The sequence below is a fragment of the Terrapene carolina genome, unplaced genomic scaffold (genome assembly GCF_002925995.2).
Source record: "Terrapene carolina triunguis isolate 2854851 unplaced genomic scaffold, T_m_triunguis-2.0 Scaffold23, whole genome shotgun sequence".
NCBI classification, from domain to species: Eukaryota; Metazoa; Chordata; order Testudines; family Emydidae; genus Terrapene; species Terrapene triunguis.
This window is the reverse complement of record NW_020664374.1, coordinates 19,485,092-19,505,863: the sequence shown is the minus strand read 5'-3', so window position 1 is coordinate 19,505,863 and position 20,772 is coordinate 19,485,092. Positions and strand designations below refer to the sequence as shown.

Below are 20,772 nucleotides of genomic sequence, written 5' to 3'. Positions count from 1 at the left end.
TCTTTATAGCAGCGTGGCTGCTTTAGTAAGAAGTCTTGTGCGTTATTGCATACCATATAGTGAAAATTAAAATAATAAAAATATGAGCCAATAGAGGTTTTTTCCACTGTTGTGACCTAGAAGTAACAATTTTTTCCTCTTAATAGGAACAGTCAGGCATTGCCACAGAAACCTGAACTGTGATAAGTGGAGACATACAATAACACGGCAAGGGAGCATCGGTTTGTTTTTTGACAACTTTGTCAGGAATTAAAATGGGAGAAATGAACTAACACTGTAACTGTCTCGATAAAATAACTATTTTTCAGTAGTGGCATGCTGCAGAACTTTTTTACAGTTTTAATAATTGCTTTTAAATTACAGTATTCAATTGAAAAGTTTAGTATGGTACCTTTGGTTCTTTTTGCAAACAAGTCCCAAAAAAGAAAAATTGAAGGGAGTCTTATTTATTGAATACTTTTTCTCTAAGCATGATTTTATGAATAGAACTTGAGTTGTTATAACCAGAGGTTTATATGTTGAAAAGTTTATTGCTTACATAATAAAAAAAAAAGGGGGGAAAAAAGTGCCTGAATTGTTTAGTGATAGCATATTAGCTCAGGACTTTCCAAACAATGACTTCTTAGGTTGTGCAATAGAGTTTACAGCTCTTTTGAGTCATTTCCCTAGAACAATCTTTTGTATTTATTTTTGCTTTATATTTAGTTGGATTTTTGACTTAAATATATATATAAATTTGTAAATAAATTGTTAGAAAAGTTGTAACAATTTCCAACATTTGCTAAAAATGTGTAATAATGGGTAGGTATGTCATCTATTACATAGCAGTATCTTATAACTGCACTGAGATGCTTGGGTTAGTTAGAGGACTGGTTGACCTGTATGCAGAAATATTCTGGCTCATCACTTTTTTCCATATATATCATTTCTTGATTAAGCAACACATTGTCTTACCTTCTGCTACAAGTGACTGACTTGATTCTAAAAGTGGGCTTAAAGATATGTAAAAAACTAGATAAGAGGAGCATATTCTCTAACAAAGCTGTTTATAACTGAAACTATTTAAGGCAAAAAGCTTGTAATTTTTTTATTAAAATCCCAATCATTCTCCATAGTTTACCACTCCTCAATATCATTATGCTTTATGCAAAAATCAAGCAGGCTGATGTACATAATATAATGCTCAGGCCTAAAGCAATACTGTATTGTGTTCATTTCCCATTTATAGTTTGAGCCTTAATGTAGATATGATGGGGTTGTTTGTGTTAAAGATTTGTTTCAGACTTCTTAATACAAGTACACTAAAGGTGTATATAACAAGTAACTTTTCCAGGGAAAACTTTCTAATTAATTTTAAGAAGAAAGTTATTGTCATCCAATCTTGTGCATTTTAGTAATCTCCAACGTTATAGTAGCCATAAAAGTACACATTAGAATCTCATTTATGGAATGTATTCAGAAAACTGGCACATTCAATAGGCATGTGAAAATACAAAGGAAAACACTCAATTTTTGGGAAGATCAAGCTATAAACAATATATACTGCATGATTTTTCCAGAGTACCTTTAATAATAGGAGTATTTGACTTATTGAAACTCCTAAGCCGTGGTTCAAGGGACTATAAAATTTTAATACACTGAAATCTGCCTAAAAACTTTGACATACGCTTTGGTACACAGTTTAGTCCTCATGTAGGATAATGTGCAGTACTCATTAGTATAACTGTGATTCAACAACAGACAGACATGTCGACTTCTGTGAATGTTTCCAAAAGCTAAGTACAGGACTTAGGTGGTAATGTACATACACTGCTTCGTTGTTCAAAAATTAAACTAGTTTTTTCAGGAACTTACGGTGTGCATAAGCCAAACAGAAAGTTGTGTTAGAAGAAAGGTTTTCTTTTTCAAACCAATACAGCTAACAATTTACAGGTAGCAGTAAATATTTTAAATATTAGACTGCATAAAGTGACCCTGTCCAAATCTAGGCCCAATTTATGCTCAAACTGTCCAACAGGCATGCTGCTTCTTAATGTGGAAAAATACCTTTAAACAAATGTACACACAATAGAATGTAGACTGTTGAAGCTACATTGCTTTATGGGGCAATACAGTGTTGTACTATTTCTGAAACATTTTCATTGTTTTCACAAAAGACCTGCAGAAGAATTACATTTTGAGCCAAGTAGGAAAAAATGGTTACATGAGACAACTCCTCCATATCTGATAAGGGAATTTTATACCATTGTGTGGGAGTATACAATATTGGTGTAGTCAGATATCAAAGTTAATACATTTTATGCAAAAATTCCAACATTAGAAGTATGAATGACTTCCCCAACTGACTAGTATGTTTTGCTGATTCTACCTATGACACTGGGTAGTTTTAATTTCTTCTGTACTTCAGTTATATCTTGTTCTGTGCACGGTTTTAAAAGACTGATGACCATTGATGGTAACACATTGCAAATGGCACATATTTTAGACTGTAGCCATTGTAATTTTATAAACTTTTCTAACGGGGGGGGGGGGGGGTCAAACACTACTCATTCAGTCATTTGTACTTTAACATGCTTTTCTTAAGAGCTCACCACTTGAACAAATTATTTTTTACTAATAATTTAGCAATGCTAATTCAAGATTCCTCAACTGCATTAATTTAATAAATTGGGTGTATAGATATTTTAGCTTACAGGAATTTACTTGAATTCTAGGTCTTTTTAAAACAGCCTGAGTTACTACTACATGCTGTTATCCAGTGTGATAGCTACATTGAAGAGCATCTGCTGTCCTGCTAATTGGGGGAATGTTGCAGAGATGACTCCCTTCACATTGTGCAAAGACTTCATTACATATTGTGTGATAGCGTATCTTGATACACAAATGTACACACACACAATTGGCTCACTTAGCACTGCACACTTTACTGATTTCTGTGTTAGACGAATACTATACAGTGATGTACCTGTGAGAATAATAGACTGAAATACTAAAAGGCAGCCCAGAAATAGAGGAAGGTGGAAGGAGGAAGTTAGTGAGAGTTATAAGAAAAATGAATCATAAAATTATTATGTGCCTTTCTGTAATGTACTGCATTAAGGAAAATAACCTCTTGCTGTACAAAAACAAAATGTCATTTTCAAAATCAGTTTGATGGAAATGTGGGCAGGAGACATTTGTGGATTACAATAGCCACTTTGTTTCACTATGCAAGTAATTCTCAGCCTCCATATTGTACCTTAACTAAAAGGAGGCATAGGTATGTCCTTTTATTGGCAAAGCCAATTGACACTACTATTGTGAAGTGTTAGCTGTTGAATATGTAATTATGTTTGACAGCCATTCTTTTTAGTTTTTTTTAAATTTGTGTAGATCTTTGTTAAATTTCTTTCAATCATCTTGAAATGACTGTACTAGAATGATGCTTGTCAGATTCCCAATATCATTTTATAAATTGAAATGTTTAAATTATTCTTTACCGCTATCCAAAAATGCAATGGTTTAATACGATCAAAGTTCCATTTTTAAGTGTGTAATTGCTTTGACATATACATCTGACATTGCATGGCTAGAACCCTAATTTAATCTTTCGGAATCTTTTTGCTTTGATGGTCAGACTCCCAAAGTTAAGAAAATTGTGGGAGTTACTGGAAAACTAGAGAGCTAACACACTAGTAGAGCTCAGCCTTACCCTCTTCGGTTTGCTTAATTTTTAACAACTTTTTCAAAATTCAACAATTTACCTTATGTAAAGGACTTGGTTACAGCCAGGTTTTGAGACAAGAAGACTACCTCAATGCAAATGACTGATTTATTTGGGGATTCACGTGAAGGCCTAGTCTGGACACTAACTGACTATACCTAGGTGCCATCCTCTCTTCCACGGCATCTGGATGAAACAGACATTCAGCTTCCTGTGTCTGAGCTTAGAATTGCACACATAATCAAAAGGTTGAAGGTCTATGAAACTTGATAGAAAAGGAAGGCTTTTCAAAACTGGCTTTTCAGTCCATTGAAAAATGCATCTCCATCTTGACTCAGACATGATGGACAGAGTGAGAGGGGCTTCAGTGAAGTGATTAAGATACTGGTGGTAAGTGATAAGGAGGACTTGAAAAATACACTTGGCTTTTCAGTATTCACCTAAGAGGACGGACAGAGCATACAATCGTTACTAAACTTTGCTTTACCTGCTGGAAGAATCTGCTTTCCCAAGGCCTCTGTTTAAACTGCTATTCATGCCACCCTTGCCAAGTTGCCTATATTTCTTGGTTAAAGGGAAAATCTTAAAAGTTTTACACCTCCTAGTGCAGCAAAAATCTGAAAAAACTTAGTGCCTAGATATATGCACAGATCTCTTGCCTATGACATGACTTTATTCCACTGGTGCAGGTTAGGAAGATACTTGGTGCTTCAGCATCCCTGCAAAGAAAAGTACCATAAATATAATTTAAAAATAGCAACTGCAAGAACTATGAATGCTTACCTACAACCCTCTAACTCTTCATTAGACTTCCAGGAGTCAGTTAAATGTTGACCACTGTCCTATCTCAGTCTTGGCTAAGAGAAAATTTCAGTGATAAGGAGTTGACATAACTACTCTTATAACAAAGTCCTTAGCCTGTTTCTTGAGTAAATACTTAGGCATGTGATTTAGCACAGCCTTGTGCCTCCCTACTTTCTTCATATACTTTCCCCCACACACACTATACTAGTTGTTGCTCTGAATCTTGTCTGAGTCATTTAAATCTCATAGTCTTGAAATGTTGGTGTAATATTCTGTAAATAATTTAGTTGCTAATCTTATTTTGTGACTGGTTTCTTTTTCTTGTGACTGTTTTTATTCTAGTTAATGGGGTTGGCGAAGGGCCCTCCCAGTGAGTTGCTGATTAAGTAAACAGTCCTTGGAACAACAAAAGCTTCTTTCCTTTGTTTAGATATTATCAAGTTTTCCATTCAGCAGGGATGTGGCTAGCTGTGCATTGTTATGAAATACATTTAAAGTAGAACCCATCTGTACTGCAGTTCCTCTCCATTAAACCTTTTACAATGTGTTTTTTTAAGTTTAACATGATTGTTTCTGCTGGTGTGGATGGGGAATAGTATTTTTTTTTTTTTTAAATCTTCACTATTAAGAGTAAAACTGTCTAAAGTGTGACTTAGTCTCCCGATTCACTATAATTACCCTATGTTTAATATTTTCCTGATCAACAACATATATATTGACATTCAAGTATGCTTATGTTTGACTATGTACAGATACAATGTTAATATAGAGAGATTGTTCCTACAAACTCTAAATAGATGTTTTAACAAATTTAATTTTTTAGAGTTGCAAATTGTTTTAATGAGTTGTTTTAGCAGCAGGAATTGATATCATCTGTAGTTATTGAAGTAGTGTCCAGTTTTCCTTAGAAAAAATTCTGCTAGATTCTTTCTGCAAAAATGTAGTCCATAAAAATATTTGTGTACTAGATTGCTTTTTTCCCGTCAAGGCTTCATCCATTGCTCTTTTGTGAATGTAAAAGCTCTAATCTAGTTATAATTTTGGGTATGTTTCCTTTCTGGCTAATAGAATCAATACTACTACACCCCCTATTTCATATTTCTTGTCTTTATAGTGCCCATAAATGTTCTTGAATTCTTAGAATGATAATGTTTGGATATTATGATGATGGATACAGTAGAAAACTCTAGGATAGGTTCTGAATATATCACTTATTCCATTCAAAAGATGTAGTTCTATATCCTTTTTGTTGCAAATCCTTATTTGTACACCACATATGGGGAGGGCATGCATTTGCCGTGTGTGTGTGTGTACATTTCTGTTGAATGTTTAAAACTGCTGTAACAAACTCAAGCCCATTTATGCTAGTTTACACAAGTCACTTTACAGTTTTTAAAACCTCGATTTTTAACAAAATGGAAAGTAGTGTAATAAGTTACCTTAGAATCTAGGGATAGGGCTGAAGGATAGAATATTTTCAATTGCAGTCACAAAGTCACTAACTTTCTATATTACTTTTGTCCTCTATAGCATCTTTAGGCTTAACAGAGTCAGATCTAATATTTCTGATCATATCTAAGTTCAGATTTGCAGCATTCCAATTTTTAAAATGTAAGAGATCATCTTGAGAAAAGTGAGTGCTCTGCACTCCAGTAGTCTGACAAGGGTGTGTGTGTGTGTGTGTGTGTGTGTGTGTGTGTGTGTTTTGTGACACTATCCTTTACATAACACTAAAATGTAAAAAAGTAACACTGCCCAGATTTTAGGTCCTGAAAGGCCCTTAAGAGGCATGTCTATTCTCTCTCTTGAAACTCAGAAGTCAAAAATTTAATGTTTGCCTTTTTCTAACCAATTGCCAAGAAAGTTCATTCTTTCCCTAAAATTGCAAAGATCCAAATTAATATTTGTGAATCAGTCCTCTATTTATGATCACCATTAGACTCTAATTATCATCTTTGAAGGGATGGAACAGTGAAGCAAAGCTCGGGGTCTGGAGTAGACCTTTTTAATGATGTGTTTAGTATAATAGAGGCAAATAGATCGCTTCCATTCCTCAGGCCCAATTTTAGATCTGAAAGTTGTCTGGGATTTTCAAAAATGCCTAAGTGACTGAAGAGCACAAGTCACCCTAAAAATCAACAACAGTTATGTGCTTTTGAAAATTGCATCCTAAATATGGCTGAATTTTTGTTTCCTGAGAAATACATCAGTCAAAAAATCATTTTCATCTAAAATATATAATCACATTCCATACATCAGGGAAATTTTGTGCATTTTAACAAATCCTTACATTTTTTCTAAGCAAACACTGTAGCTGTGAAGATTAATTTTCTTTTCCAAATGCTTTTTCTTTTCTAAACATATCCTTATCTCTAATTTATTATTCAGTAATATATTTATTAACTGTATATCATTCCTTTGGCAAAGTAAAGTGCATAGAAAGCTATTTGGGGATATTATGATACCATCTTGAGGCCTTAACCATATCGGGTCCTTCTTGTAATAGGCACTGCATGAACATACAACTAATGATCCTTCCCTGCCACAAAGAGCTTACATTATAGAAAAATTAGCTTTTTTCACTTTCTAGAGTGGGAGTGTATTATCTCCATGCTTTAATCCTTGGGAAACTGGCTAATTCAAATACAGTAATTATTTTAGAGTGATTTCCTTTGAGTTGGACAGAAGTTGCTAGTGTGCTGTGGCAGAAGGCAAGAGGTTTTCTGATTCTGAGAGCCTAGTTGGGAATTTTACATAGGAGTAAGCCAGTTTGTGAAAACTGGAAGACACTGTGGCATCTATCTCCCTGCCAGCCCTGATCCATCCCTGTAGAAACTGCTACAGAAATGCTCCTCTTTCTAAGGCTATGTCTACACTACAGCTGGGATCGATGCACTGATATCGATCCACCAGCGGTCGATTTAGCGGGTCTAGTGAAGACCCGCCAAATTGACAGCAGATTGCTCTCCAGTCGACCCCTGTACTCTACCCCCGACGAGAAGAGTAAGGTAAGTCGATGGGAGAGTTTCTCCTGTCGACCCCCCCTCCCCCCCCGCAGTGTAGTAACTTGACCTAAGGTACGTCGACTCCAGCTATGTGAATAACATAGCTGGAGTTGCGTAGCATAGGTCGACTTACGAGGTAGTGTAGACATAGCCTAATAAATCAGGTATACCAATTACTCCAGTACACCTTAATCTCCTTAGAACCACAACCAGAGCAATTAACATTCTACAATGGAATCATCCTCATTCTTATCAAAACTAGTTGCATCAATTCTAAATATAGGTTGGCACATTATTTACTTAAATGGAGGCAGATGGGTTGTATCAGAATAGACAATTGCTGAAATTGTAGTGCTGGAAAGGTATTTCCACACTTTCTGGTAATCCCACAGATATAAAAAATATAGGAAAGCCATTATAAAAGGGGTGTTTGGTTATTTTAAAAAGACCTTAAACCTCAATTCATATTGTGGAAATGTGATGAATTTAGTACATGAGACCGATGTAAACTGGACCTTGTGCAGATTTTGTATGATTGCATTTGTAAGTAAAGAGCCAGGCTGTGATGTGGTAGAGAATCGTCTACTCCCTGACTATAGAAGAATGGCTACAAGAAATTTTCCAATGCCATTGCCTGGGGTGAAAAGTGAAACAATAGAATATGTTTCAGTTTGCACTTCTACTCTGCTTTTGATGGAACTACGTTAATGGACAAGTTGGCTTGATTCTTCTTTTCAGTGAAAGCTGACTGAACGAGATACTCTCTTCCTATCTTGTTCCTCTTACATTTCTATTCTGTCCCTATTGAGTGTTGGATTTGTTTTACTATTTTCCTTACAGATATGTCTAATAAAAGAAATCATTTAACATTATAAGCCATTCTGTGCACCGTTTTCTTTTTCTGGACATGTAATATGTTTTTTTCAAAAAGTAAAATTCCAATACTTTAAACTAGAAAAGAAATACAGTTAAGTCTAAGCTGGTTCAGTTTAAACTGCTTGAGCATATGCAATCACTCTCCTACAGACAGGAATCACTCTCCTACAAACATTGCTTTATAGCTGAACAAAAGCTAGTTCTAATGGACATACTGTATTACTAAAAAATTAAATCTAGGTATTTATAAAACACGTGTGCGTGACATCGACAGCTGAAATCATGCCCCTGGCCCTGTAGAGTTTACGTTCTGAGATCATCTAATTTTCTACAATAAAACACCTTATTCAAGTCCTGATTTCAAAAATAGAGATTCTGATGGCCAAATAAACAAATTGCATCAAACTTATAGGCAATTCTGCCTCCACTGAGGAGTTTTTATAATTTCTGCTTTTTCGGTACCTGAGAGCTATTTTTCAAACAGGAAAGAATATGCTCCACATGTTAAATCCATATCATTTTGGCTGCTAGCATTTTTCCATCTTCACAGCTAAATTAATGCTACGGAGAGTTAAAGAAATAGTCTACAGCAGCCTTGGGCAGTTAAAGCTGCTCAGTAGAGCAAATCTCTCTTTAGATTACATTTCCTACACCTTATCTTTTAAAGTTGATTATGTAGTTCTTAGTTGTTTTCCCTCTTAGTGGGAGTCTACTTCAGTTGATATGTATAGCTCTTCCAAAGACCCTTGAACTTCTACATACACTCCAATCCCAGAAAAACACCAGTTAACAAATAGGTAGGGAAGTTGAGATAGGCCACTTGGCCTCTTTCTGTCCAAACATGTTACTGTTCTTGAAATAGCATAATAAATCATTTTGATATTGTTTCATTGTGTCAATGTCACAAGTGTTCATTGCCTTCAAATGTAGACTTCAAATCCTTATACATTGTTCCTACTTTCAACTAATCAATCACTCTACATGAAAGTTTTTTTTAAATTTAAATCTCTAATTTCTGGTATCACCTACCTTCCTCTACTCTGTCAGTTACAGCAGCTTTGATGCCTTGTCTTCTCATTAATGTCTGTCTCTTTTTTTTCCATAGCAACAAGATGTGTGAGGTAGTATCTTTTATTGGACTAACTTCTATTGGTGAGAGAGACCAGCTTTTGAGCTCTACAGAGCTCAAGTCTTTTTTTTTTTTTTTCCTTCATGCCACTTCACTCCAGCTGGAATAGCTTTACTGAGGTGGGCTATACAGCCATTCTCATTTAAATCTGTATGGAAGACCTGTTTCTACCTGGTCACCAAGAATAGAGTGCACAGGACCCCCTAACAACCCCTGAACCATACAGGGCTACAAACTAATAGAACCTCCCCTAAGAGCCTTTGAAAATACTCACCTAGAGCAACAACTCTAGCGATGATATAGCAGGCCTCAGCGAGCCACCTGTAGGGCTGCGTTGGCCATGAAATGTAGAACTGGTAAGTGGGTTTCATTACAAACAAAAGTCAGACCAGGCTTCTCAAAAGATGTGCTGGAGCTGGGCTGCTCCAGCTGCCCCTGTTGCTCCATCACGTTGTATGGGTGGACTGAAGATTTCAGCTGAATATAGAGCTTTGAAGTCGGGGGAGATGTTTGAACTTTCGGTGTCAGAACTTGTTCAGCGGAGTGGAACCTCCGCACCCCGCCTGTTTTCGCTGCCTGACGTTAAAACCCCCCAAAACTCAGTCAATGGCTATAAGGCCAGGGCATGGTCATCCCTGTGGGGGTGTTTTGTTTAGCAACGGACTAGATCTGCCATTGTTCTCCTCCCCTGTTTCACAGCCGAAAGCTGCCTCCCCCTCTCCCCTCCAAATGTCCCTAGGGGGAGGAGGAGCATCCCTAGGCGGACCCCGGGAGCTGCGTTTTCCCCACGCCTGCGTCTCAGTAGGGTCACCAGCCCCCTTCTCTCCTTCCTGCGCCGCTGCTGCGGGCAGCGCGGGGCCGAGGCGGTGCAGCCGGGCTGTGGCGCGTTCTCGCGACACTTCCTGCCGAGCGGAGCCGCTGATTGCGGGGGCAGCGCCCAGCGTGGCGGCGCCTGGGGCGGGGGAGACCCAGCTCCGGCTTCACACTTGCTCTGCTGCACACGCGGAGCCCAAAACGGGGAGTCGCCGCCCATAAGCAACCGCCCGCCGAGCCTGAGCCTGCCTGACCCCAGCGCAGGCAGCAGCGGGGACCCAGGTTCTTTGCGGAAACTGCGTCTCTCCCCCCTCCCCCCCGTCCTATTTCTGCGGTTTGGATGCCGATGAGAGTGGAGGAGCCGCTAGCGAGAAGCAGCACCACGCAGCCCGGCTGCAGCGGGCGCTGAGAGGGCGGGCGACTGCCTCAGTCAGCAGCCTCCGCTCCGCTCGGCTACCACCCCCGACCAGTGGCTTTAACTCGCTCCCGTCCCCGCGGCTTGTCCCGCCGTCTCAAACTTTCAGCCTGTCCCCGCTGCCGGGCAGAGCCCGGCTCCACATCCATGGGTGAGTGTGAGCTCGGAGTGCTGCGAGGGGCGCTCAGGCTGCGTTTCCTTCTCGCAGGACGAGCCGGGGGCTGGGTGGGTGGTTGGCCGGTGTGGGGTAGAGAGCAGGCGGCTGCTGTCTCCCGCCGCGCTGGAGGCTCTCCGGCTTCCCCGGCTGCCTCTCCTCTGCCCCTTTGGCTCACGCGCTCGCTAATTGTTTTCCCGGGTGAGGCGGAGTGACAGGGTGACGGTGGCTGTGCAGCCCCGGGGCTGGGGCGCCGAGGAGAGGGGAAGGGATGGGGGGACCCATCCCCTTGGGGCGGATGGGGATCGCGAGTTGGGTTGACACGTTTGCGATTTCCCCGGCTAATCAGCCGGCTTGTGTTTGCTGCGGGAGCCGCCGTTGTGCTGCCGGCAAGGGGGCGAAATGCAGGCTCGAGGGGCTAAAGTGTGAGAGAGAACAGACCCGGGGGGCCCTGGACGCGCAGGCTGCACTTTTCCTGCCGAGGTGCTCGAGCAGCCGAGCTGATGAGTGCAGCGGCTGCTGCCTTCTTGCGAGACAGGAAATCCGAGAGGCCTGCTCGAGGTTTGACATGTCCCAGGTTGGGCGGGCGGGCGGGGGCCGCTCAGGCGCCAGGCGTTGCTTTCGCTGCCCCACGTTGCAGCCCCGGAGCGGAGAGCCGAGCAGCCCCGCCAGGCTGTTCCCAGGGTCGGTTCTGCAGCCCGTTGCGCGCTCTCCCTCCGCAGCCTGCCTCGTTAACCCTCCGAGCAGCTCGCGCTGCAGGGGCGGCTCGCGTGGATTTTGGGAAGAGGCTGCGTCTGGTTTGCGAGTCCTAGTGCATCCAGCCAGGCGCACGCTGTCCGGGAAGGAGACCGGCGCACGGCTGCCGTGGGGTGGGCTCAGTACCTGGGGCTAGCGAGGAGCGCGGCAGCTGGTGGAAGGCGAGACTTAATCATGCTGCTCAGTTTGTAGGTGTTAGGAAGAGCCTCCCCCGGGTGGGGGTTGCTCGGAGGCTCCCCTGCTGTGCCCGTAGAGCCCGGGGGTGAATTGTCCTATTATGCTGAGCGTGGAGCTGAAGAGAGGCGGGGGCGACAGCAGTGCCAGGCTCTGGCTGGCTTAGAGGCGCACACATGGGCCAAGCCTGCTCGCTCCTGAACAGGGCCAGACTCTGTTGCATCCATCCAATCTGTTTAGCGCTCTGTGTGTGTGTGTGTCACACATACACGTTTGTAGATTGGGGAGGAATACGTGAAAGAAGGCAACAAAGGAGAACCTGTGCCATGGTGTTTTATAGACTCTCGGTGTGTGCGCACAAACTCTTGCATGTGTGGTTGGGCTAGGATCAGCGGTTTTAACTAGGCTTGGGGAAGTGGCTAAGTGTACTTTAAAAGCTAGTTTTTAAGTTTTCTCTCATATATTGCCACCCCATTTTGTGTACAGTGAAGGCAAAGAGCAGATAGGATGGTGTCAACATTAGCGCTCCTTTTGAGGTGTCTGTATCCTGTCAATTACAGTGAGCAGATATAGTTGCTTACATGTGCAGGCATAACCCAGATTTCTGTATCTATAGTGATATTTGGTAATTTGTTTGAAAATCAACAAATCACTACTGCTACTTGATACTTATGTAAGTATATGCTACATATACTTATGTATATGAAAATATACACAATTACTGTAATGCACAAAGATACACAAGATTAAGCACCAGCTTTTTGCTGTTGAACTTCAGTTAGTCCTGCAGTCCAAAATGAAGTGCATGAAGTCGTGGGAACAGATTCAGTTGCTTTGATCTGAGCTCAGTTGCTGGTTGACAGTAGGCCAACATCCCAGAACACCTCACTTCATTGGTGCATTTTAGAAGACTATGTAGGATTAGATCATTGCTGTTAATGTACAGAGAGTGTTCATCTCCATTTCTGTATTCAGTGGTAAAGGGTTGCACTCCCCAATCTGCAATATAATTTTAATATGGTGCTGTAATTGAGATTTTTTTTTTAAAAGAATGGATAAGCAGAGCTGCATCTTGGGTGTAATGTCCATCCCTGCAATGTAACAAATGAATCTGGACAAAAATATGTAACAAGAAATTAAGCACACACTTTTTTTTTTTTTTAATTAGATGGCTGTAATCAAATCCCATGCTTCAGGGCTTCAGCCAGCCATCTGCAGGGGCCAGGGAGAGTTTCCATCCCTGTCCCCCATGTAGAATTGATGTATTCCTCTGAAGCATTAGAGATTGGCCAGGGAGGAAGCCGGGACACCCAGTGGGGTGGATTCATGCTCTGAGGAGATACACCATAGATAATAGAATATCAGGGTTGGAAGGGACCTCAGGAGGTCATCTAGTCCAACCCCCTGCTCAAAGCAGGACCAATCCCCAGACAGATTTTTTCTCCAGATCCCTAAATGGCCCCCTCAAGGACTGAACTCACAACCCTGGGTTTAGCAGGCCAATGCTCAAACCAGCCAGGCATCAATAAGAGGATTCTCTGTATCTTGCTCACATGCTCAGGGTCTTACTGATTTCCCATCCCCAAATCTGGCAGGAATTTTTCTCCAGGTCAGGTTGGCGAGACATTGAGAGGTTTGGGTTTTTTGGCCTTCCTCTGCAATATGGGGTGTGGCTCGCCTGCTGGGCTCATCTGGGAATAGCTCGGAAACCTTTTTTTTCTGTTCTTATTCAGTTTTTCAGTATAGTTTATTCTTTGCCATGTCTCTATTATGATAAAAAGTTAACTGCCACAGGACACTACTATCAGTCTTGCTTAGACCCCAGTGTTTTACTCAGCCACTTGTCAAAAAAGGTATGTGTCGTTCATATCTGAGACCAAGCTGTGGTGAATAAGGATAAGCTCTTTCTCTGATGTAAAATATTTGGCCTTCCCTTTTTGTGCATGCCCACGCAGGAGGTTAAAAGAAGTGATAAGGCAACATGATGTAACTTTCCTTTGAGCCATAGATTGTGATCTACAAGCCAGTCTGAAATTAAGGGAAACTGGTTTTTCTGATGAGTTTTCTGCCCATCCATGATGGTTTGTTCATACATTTGTTTGTACCTGTGCGCGCTCTCTCATATCTCATTTTGGTCATTCATATTACTAATAGTTCCTTTCTGAACTCACAGTAACTCATTCAGACTTCTCTTTCCCCTGGCCAAAAAGAAGATTGGAGATATTTTGCAGTTCTGGCAATATCTTTACTTTTAATTTTATGAGTACGACTTAAAAAACAGAAACAAACTATATAGGGAAGCACAGGTATTGACAGAGATTGAAGGTGAATTTTTTTATGTATTTGTCACAGATTCAAGATGAAAATGTGAGTTTTAAAAATTAACTTGACAATTTAAAGATTTTCTACATATATGAAAGAATAGGTAAGCTCCATCATTCAGAAGATGGCTTTGCACTTAGTGAAAATGTAGATATGGTAGAACCTCAGAGTTACGAACATCTCGGGAATGGACGTTGTTCGTAACTCTGAAATGTTCATAACTGAACAAAATGCTATGGTGGTTCTTTCAAAAGTTTGACTGAACATTGACTTCATACAGCTTTGAAACTTTACTATGCAGAAGAAAAATGCTGCTTTTAACCATCTTAATTTAAATGAAACAAGCACAGAAACAGTTTCCTTACCTTGTCAAATCTTATTTTTAAACTTCCCTTTATTTTTTTAGTAGTTTACATTTAACACAGTACTGTACTAGATTTTCTTTTTTCTTTTTTTTGGTCTCTGCTGCTGCCTGATTGTGTACTTCCGGTTCCAAACGAGGTGTGTGGTTGACTGGTCAGTTCGTAACTCTGATGTTTGTAACTCTGAAGTTCTACTGTATTTATAAATGAATACATAAAATCCTAGGCTGTGAATCTTGTCTGTCAATTATTAAAAACAAACCTGAGTCTGACACTATGTTTTTTGAATCTTTTCTGTGTTTTGAAAATCTGTGTATGATAGACGCCATCTTACATCCCTCTCGAATCTGTCCCATGCTGGGCTCCGTATTGCATGTATATGCTCCATTAAAGAGCATATACCTCCCCAACACTTTCCCCCCCCCCCCCCCCCCGCCCCGCACACATTAAAAGAATGTTAAGGTCATAAAGTGAAGTGCTGAAAAGTTAGGAAATGACACAATTAAGGTTCTTCAAGTGATAGTACATGTCCATTCCACTTTTAGGTATGTGCTCACTCAGTTCACTGAAGCTATGGAAAAAAAATCTCCGTCAGCACCCCTCAGGGTGGTGCATGCACTCTCCACATGCTCATGCTGATAGCCAATGATATGAAGAGGTGGGGCTGCCCTCAACCCTCCCTCAGTTCCTTCTCCCCACCTGTGGTAGGTAGACAGAGCCTGTATGCCTCATCATTCTCTAAAAAAAAGTAAATAATTAGATTAGTAGTTAGTGTTAGTTTACATGTATTGTTTTTATATTTGTTTATTTTTGCATATTTGGATTTAATAGTGTCATCGACACCAAGTAGTGGGGCATGCCCAAGTTCCGAAGGTTTAAGTATTGTCTGGCTGTAATAAGCCAGCCAGGGCACTGGGTCAAGGGCTGGACCATGCGGCTTGGAGGGTCAGGGCTACACCACACGGCTCCCAGAAGCCGCGGCATGGCCCTGCTCTGGCTCCTAGGCGCTCTAATGCCCCCCTCCGGCGCTCCAATGGGAGCTGCCTGCGGATGGGGCAGTGTGCAGAGCCGCCTGGCCGCGCCTCCACGTAGGAGCCAGAGAAGGGACATGCCTGCGCCCCCTGAGCCTCTCCGCAGGCCCCAACCCCCTGCCCCAGCCCTGATCCCCCTCACTCTCCAAACCCCTCGATCCCAGCCCGGATCACCCTCCTGAACCCTAAACCTCTCATCCCCAGCCCCACCCTAGAACCTGCACCCTTTCCGCACCCCTGCCCCAGCCCTGATCTCTCTCCCACCCTCCGAACCCCTCGGTCCCAGCCCAGAGCACCCTGCTAAACCCCAAACTCCCCAGCCCCACCCCAGAACCTGCATCCCCAACTAGAGCCCTCACCCCTTCCTGCATTCCATCCCCAATTTTGTGAGCATTCATGGCCCGCCATACAATTTCTATTCCCCAATGTGGTCCTCAGGCCAAAAAGTTTGCCCACCCCTGCTGTAGGGGACCGGCTCTGGCGCCCTCTGGAGTGGCATGCACATGCTGCAGTATAAAGGACGCCACTGGTTTCCCTCCACCCTCAGTTCCTTCTTGCCACCAGTGACGGTGCTGAAATGTCTGCTGTTTCAGCTAGCTTTTTCGCTTTGTTCAGTGTTACAAACTTTTCTTGTAAAATAGTTAAGTTATTCCATAGCGTGTTAGTGTATTTTACTTGGTGAGTCCCGAACAGGACTCAGCCTAGGGACTGGACATGCCCCAGTCCCCAGGCTTTAAGCCCTGCGATTGCTGCAAAAAAAAAACAACAATGCCCATCAGCAATCCGCATAACAGTTGTCTAAAGTGTTTGGGCGAGTCGCATATAAGCGACAAGTGCTGTATCTACAAGTCCTTCAAACCTCAGACTAAGAAAGAGAGAGACATCTGTTTCAAGCGCTCCTAATGGAGCCAGCTCTAACTCCGGCACCAGAGCAGTTGAGGTCTGACTCTGCCCCGAGCACTGCAGCATTGGTGCGGAGTGCCCCACCAGCACCGTCGACGGACCGGCACTGATCCCCATCCCCAGCACCTGCCAAGTGGCACAAAAGAAGACCGGGAGAGGACGATCTCCTACATCCCGCAAGGGGAAGGAGAGTGCAGGAGGGGAGCCAAGGCCCGAGGAGGGTGGCTCGGTACCTCCACCAATGCCTCAGACGCAGGGTACTCCTGGTTGAACACCATAAAACATTTGTCAAAGTCTGGGTTTACCAGCACCGGGGCCTTGACTGGATCTTCCTTCAGTGAACAGAGAGCCCTCTGGCACTGTCTGGTCCAGATCACCTTGTCTGGCCTACCCTTATCATATAGCTCAGTGATGGGGGCTGACAGGGAGCTAAAGTGGGACAGAAACCTCCAGTAGTGCCCAACCATCCCAATAAAGGCCTGGATCTGTTTTAGTCTGGGGAGTGGGCCAATCTCTGATCACCTCCACCTTGGCTGGTTCTGGCTTTAAGCAACCGCTCCCCGCCTTGTGGCCCATGTACAGCACCTCTGCCATCCCCACCTTGCACTTCCCAGCATTTATAGTCTAGTCTTGCCTCCCAGAGGCGACCCTGCCCCCTGTTCACCTGGGACACATGTTCCTCCCCAGTCTGGCTAAAGACACACATATCATCAATATAGGCTAGGGTAAAATTCTCCATTCCCCTCAGTAACTGATTCCCCAGATGCTGGCGGGTGACTGGTGCCTCCTTGAGGCTGAAAGGTAGGACCAGGAATTCATATAGCCCCAAAGGGGTGACAAAAGCAAGTTTTAACCTGGCATCTGGATCCATAGGCACATGCCGGTAGCCTTTGGTGAGATTCTTGGTAGTGAAGTATCGAGTCGCGCCCTTCCCCCCCCCCCCCAAACTTGTCTAGGATCTCATCAGACCTAGGCATGGGGCAGGCACCAGACACGGTGATAGCACTGAGCTTCTGATAGTCCACACAGAATTGGATCCACCCGTCTTTCTTGGGGACCAGCACCACAGGTGAGGCTCAGTGGCTGGTGGATGGCTGGATCACCCGTAAAACCAGCATGTCTCTGACCTCCCTCTCCAGGGCCTGGGCTGTTTTCCCACTGACTCTGAATGGGGGACTCCTGACAAGATGGGTGGCTCCTGTCCCCACCCAGTGAACAGCCAAGTTAGTAAGCCCAGGCTGTCTGGAGAACAGCTGCTGGTAGGAACGCAGCACCGCTCTGATCTCTGCCTGTCGGACAGTGATTAGCTGGGCAGAGAAGAGAATTGATTCCAGCCAGAGGCCAGCTCCTGTCTCAGAGAAGAGATCCACCAGAGGATTGTCCCCCTTCTCCTCCCACTGCCCACTCTCAGCCAGTACCAGCCTCTTCCTGTCACAGTATGGATTTATCATGTTGACATGGTACCCTCGGTGGCTCAGGTTGGACAGTTCCACCACATATTTCACCCCATTCAGCTGTGTGATGACCTTAAAGGGCCTGTCCCAGGCAGCTTGTAGCTTATTCTTCCTTACTGGGATGAGAAACACCACCTGGTCCCCTTCCCCCCCGCTAGGCTCAGCAGTTGTATCAGACTTTCTGCTTCCCTTGGGCCCTGGCTAGGTTCTCCCTGGCCAGACTCATGAACTCAGTGAGCTTTTCCCATGAAGTCAATACATACTCCACCACTGATTCTCCATCGGGAGAGGCCTTTCTCTCCCATTCGTCCCTCACCAAGTCCAGGGGTCCCCTCGCTGTCTTCCCATACAGCAACTGCAAAGGAGAGAACCCCATGGATTCCTGGGGCTCTTCCCTTTATGCGAATAGCAGGTGAGTTAAATACTTGTCCCAGTCCTGCAGATGCTGGCCCACGAAAATCTTCAGCTTTGTTTTCAGGGTTCCATTAAATCTCTCTACCAGCCCACTGGACTGAGGATGATATGCTGAGGCCCAGGTGTGATGGACCCCACACTTCTCCCACAAGCACAGGAGCAGGACTGATATGAAATTGGACCCCGGGTCTGTAAGGAGCTCCCAGCAGGTGAGAATGGTCAGCAGCTTATCTGCCACAGTGTCTGCCTCGATAGAGGACAGAGCCACTGCCTTTGGGGAACGGGTCGCGAAATCTACCCCACCAGAATGTATTTCTTCTTTGCCCGGGTTGCCTTGCTGAGGGGCCCCACTATGTGCATGGCCACATTTTGAAAAGGCTCCTATGATGGGCAGGCGTCTCAAGACTGCTTTCCCTTTGTCCCGGGCCTTCCCCACTGACTGGCAAGGGACCCAGGACCTGCAGTACTGCTGGATGTTATCAAAGACTGAGCCAGTAAAAGTTCTGTAGCAGCCTCTGCCTGGGGCACAGGATTCCCTGGTGTCCTGAGAAAGGCGCATTGCAGGCCAGGTACAGAAGCCTGTGGGCAGTACTTCTGGGGGACCACTAGCTGTCTTCTGATCCCCCATAGTTCCACTTCCCCTGGGGAAGCCCATTCCCAGTACAGGAATCTCTTCTACCACAGGAATCTTTCCCAGAAGCCTTCCACAAGGGGTTTTGCCAGCAAGTTCCCTCAGCTTCTCTAAGGAGGGGTCCTTCCGCAGCTCGGTCTGGAATTCAGCGGCTGGAGTGGGGAGTGAAACCAGTTCCCTCTCGCTGCCTGTGGTCACAGTCCCCCAGACTGGAATGCTGGGATTCGGGCTCTCTTGATGAAAAGCCACTATCTTCATCTTGGTCACCCTCTGATCAGGCATTTCTGTCACCAGCAGCGCCCTTTTAGCTGCTTCCCCCTTCACTGGGGCCTTCTGCACCTCTGGACAAGGCAGCCCTGGTTGGCAGCTGTCCTGCCCTGGCTGTGGTTCCCCACACTCAGCTGGGGTCTCCGATCCCCCCCGGGCTCAGCTTCGCCCCTGTTGTCCCAGTGAGGGCAGGCAGTGAGCCTGCTGCTTTGGTCACAACATCTTCAGAGACAGTGTGAGCCACCTCCCCCTGTGGGCAGGGGGCGAGGAGCATCTCTCTGTCCCACTCAGCTCCAGGGGTCTGGATACAGACAGTCAGGGCACCTGAGCTTAGCAACTCCTCGTCCCTGTCAGCCAGGACATTTACACTGACCACCTCAGTCTTAGCCGATTGGTTCCCTGGATTCAAACTTGAATCCTTGGCCGTTACAGGAGCAGGGCCTGAATCCTGTCCCAAAGAGACACAGTCATGCCCCCATCATCCACATCAAAGCTGATATCTTGGGGAGCCCCAACTACTAGCCAGCCTGACCCCGTCTGCACAGGGATCTGGGCCATAGGCAGGGCAAGTGGCTTCATCCCTCGGACCTTCACCAAGGTCACACAGCCCTGCAGCATCTGGTGAGGCTGCACCACTCGGAGCCTGATGACAGTTCTCTCTGTCCCAGGATCTCACCACCCCAGGAATGTCTCCCCATTGTCCACCACCTTCCGCTCCCACTGGAGGTCTGAGGAGCCTGAGCCCAGGAGAGTACACATATATGCTGGGGCCAGGAGTGGGAGCCAGTCTGCCACCCCACCCATCTGGCTAAACAGCTCTGGCCTTGGGACCCAGAAAGGGGGCTAGACACCGGAGCCTTTCTGCAGGGTCAGCCAGGTTCCAATTGCCCACCTTCCCGAAAGCCGTGAGACAGGTATCTACATCTCCTCCCTCCTTAACCGGGGGCAGTAATTTAGTGTCGAAGTTCCCTGCTGAATTGGCAACCCGTGGTCCATCCCCATTCAGCCCTGGACGGGTCCCCTGCCTCTCAGCTCAGCCATCCCAGTTCATGCTGCCACTGTCCCTCCTGCTGTTCTGCCTCATGCCTACCCTGTCTCTCACGGGCCTCTGATCCTGGGTCAGGAACCAGCTCCTTAGAGCGATCATCCTCTTCCAACTGAGAAAGTAGCTGCACCTCGGTGAGCTTTCCAATGAGCAGCCCTCTCCATCTGCAAAGCTCTACAATGTGCTTTTTAAGGAGATGGTTATAGGTAAGGCTTTGTTTTAGTCACAGGTATTTTTAGTAAAAGTCACAGACAGATCACGGCCCGGAAACAAAAATTCACGGGCGAGTGACCTGTCCATGACTTTTACTAAAAATACCTACTGTGACTAAAACTTGGGCGAGGGTGTTCTGGGGGGGGCGGTCTGGGCGCGCTGCAGGTACTGGGGGAGGGGGTCGAGGTGACCCGGGACCCCTGCTGATGGAGAGGGGGGCCTCGGTGTGCGGCTGGGACTCCCGCTGATGCTGGGGGAGAAGAGGGCTGGGCTGCGGCATGTGGCCGAGACTCCTGCTGAT

At 44.7% G+C, this 20,772-nt stretch overlaps 2 protein-coding genes across 4 annotated transcripts in view; both read left to right on the top strand.

Moving 5' to 3' along the window:
* Positions 1-2,979, top strand: part of LOC113406241 (BCLAF1 and THRAP3 family member 3-like) — a 41,905-nt gene extending 38,926 nt beyond the window's left edge. For both annotated transcript variants that reach the window (XM_026649835.1, XM_026649820.1), the window contains one exon: positions 147-2,979. In XM_026649835.1, the coding sequence (XP_026505620.1) occupies positions 147-176 (30 nt within the window). In that variant the 3' untranslated portion in view covers positions 177-2,979. The remainder of the gene's footprint in view (positions 1-146) is intronic.
* A 7,822-nt stretch (positions 2,980-10,801) lies between these two features.
* Positions 10,802-20,772, top strand: part of LOC113406240 (SH3 domain-containing kinase-binding protein 1-like) — a 378,903-nt gene continuing 368,932 nt past the window's right edge. For both annotated transcript variants that reach the window (XM_026649807.1, XM_026649810.1), the window contains exon 1: positions 10,802-10,896. In XM_026649807.1, the coding sequence (XP_026505592.1) occupies positions 10,893-10,896 (4 nt within the window). In that variant the 5' untranslated portion in view covers positions 10,802-10,892. The remainder of the gene's footprint in view (positions 10,897-20,772) is intronic.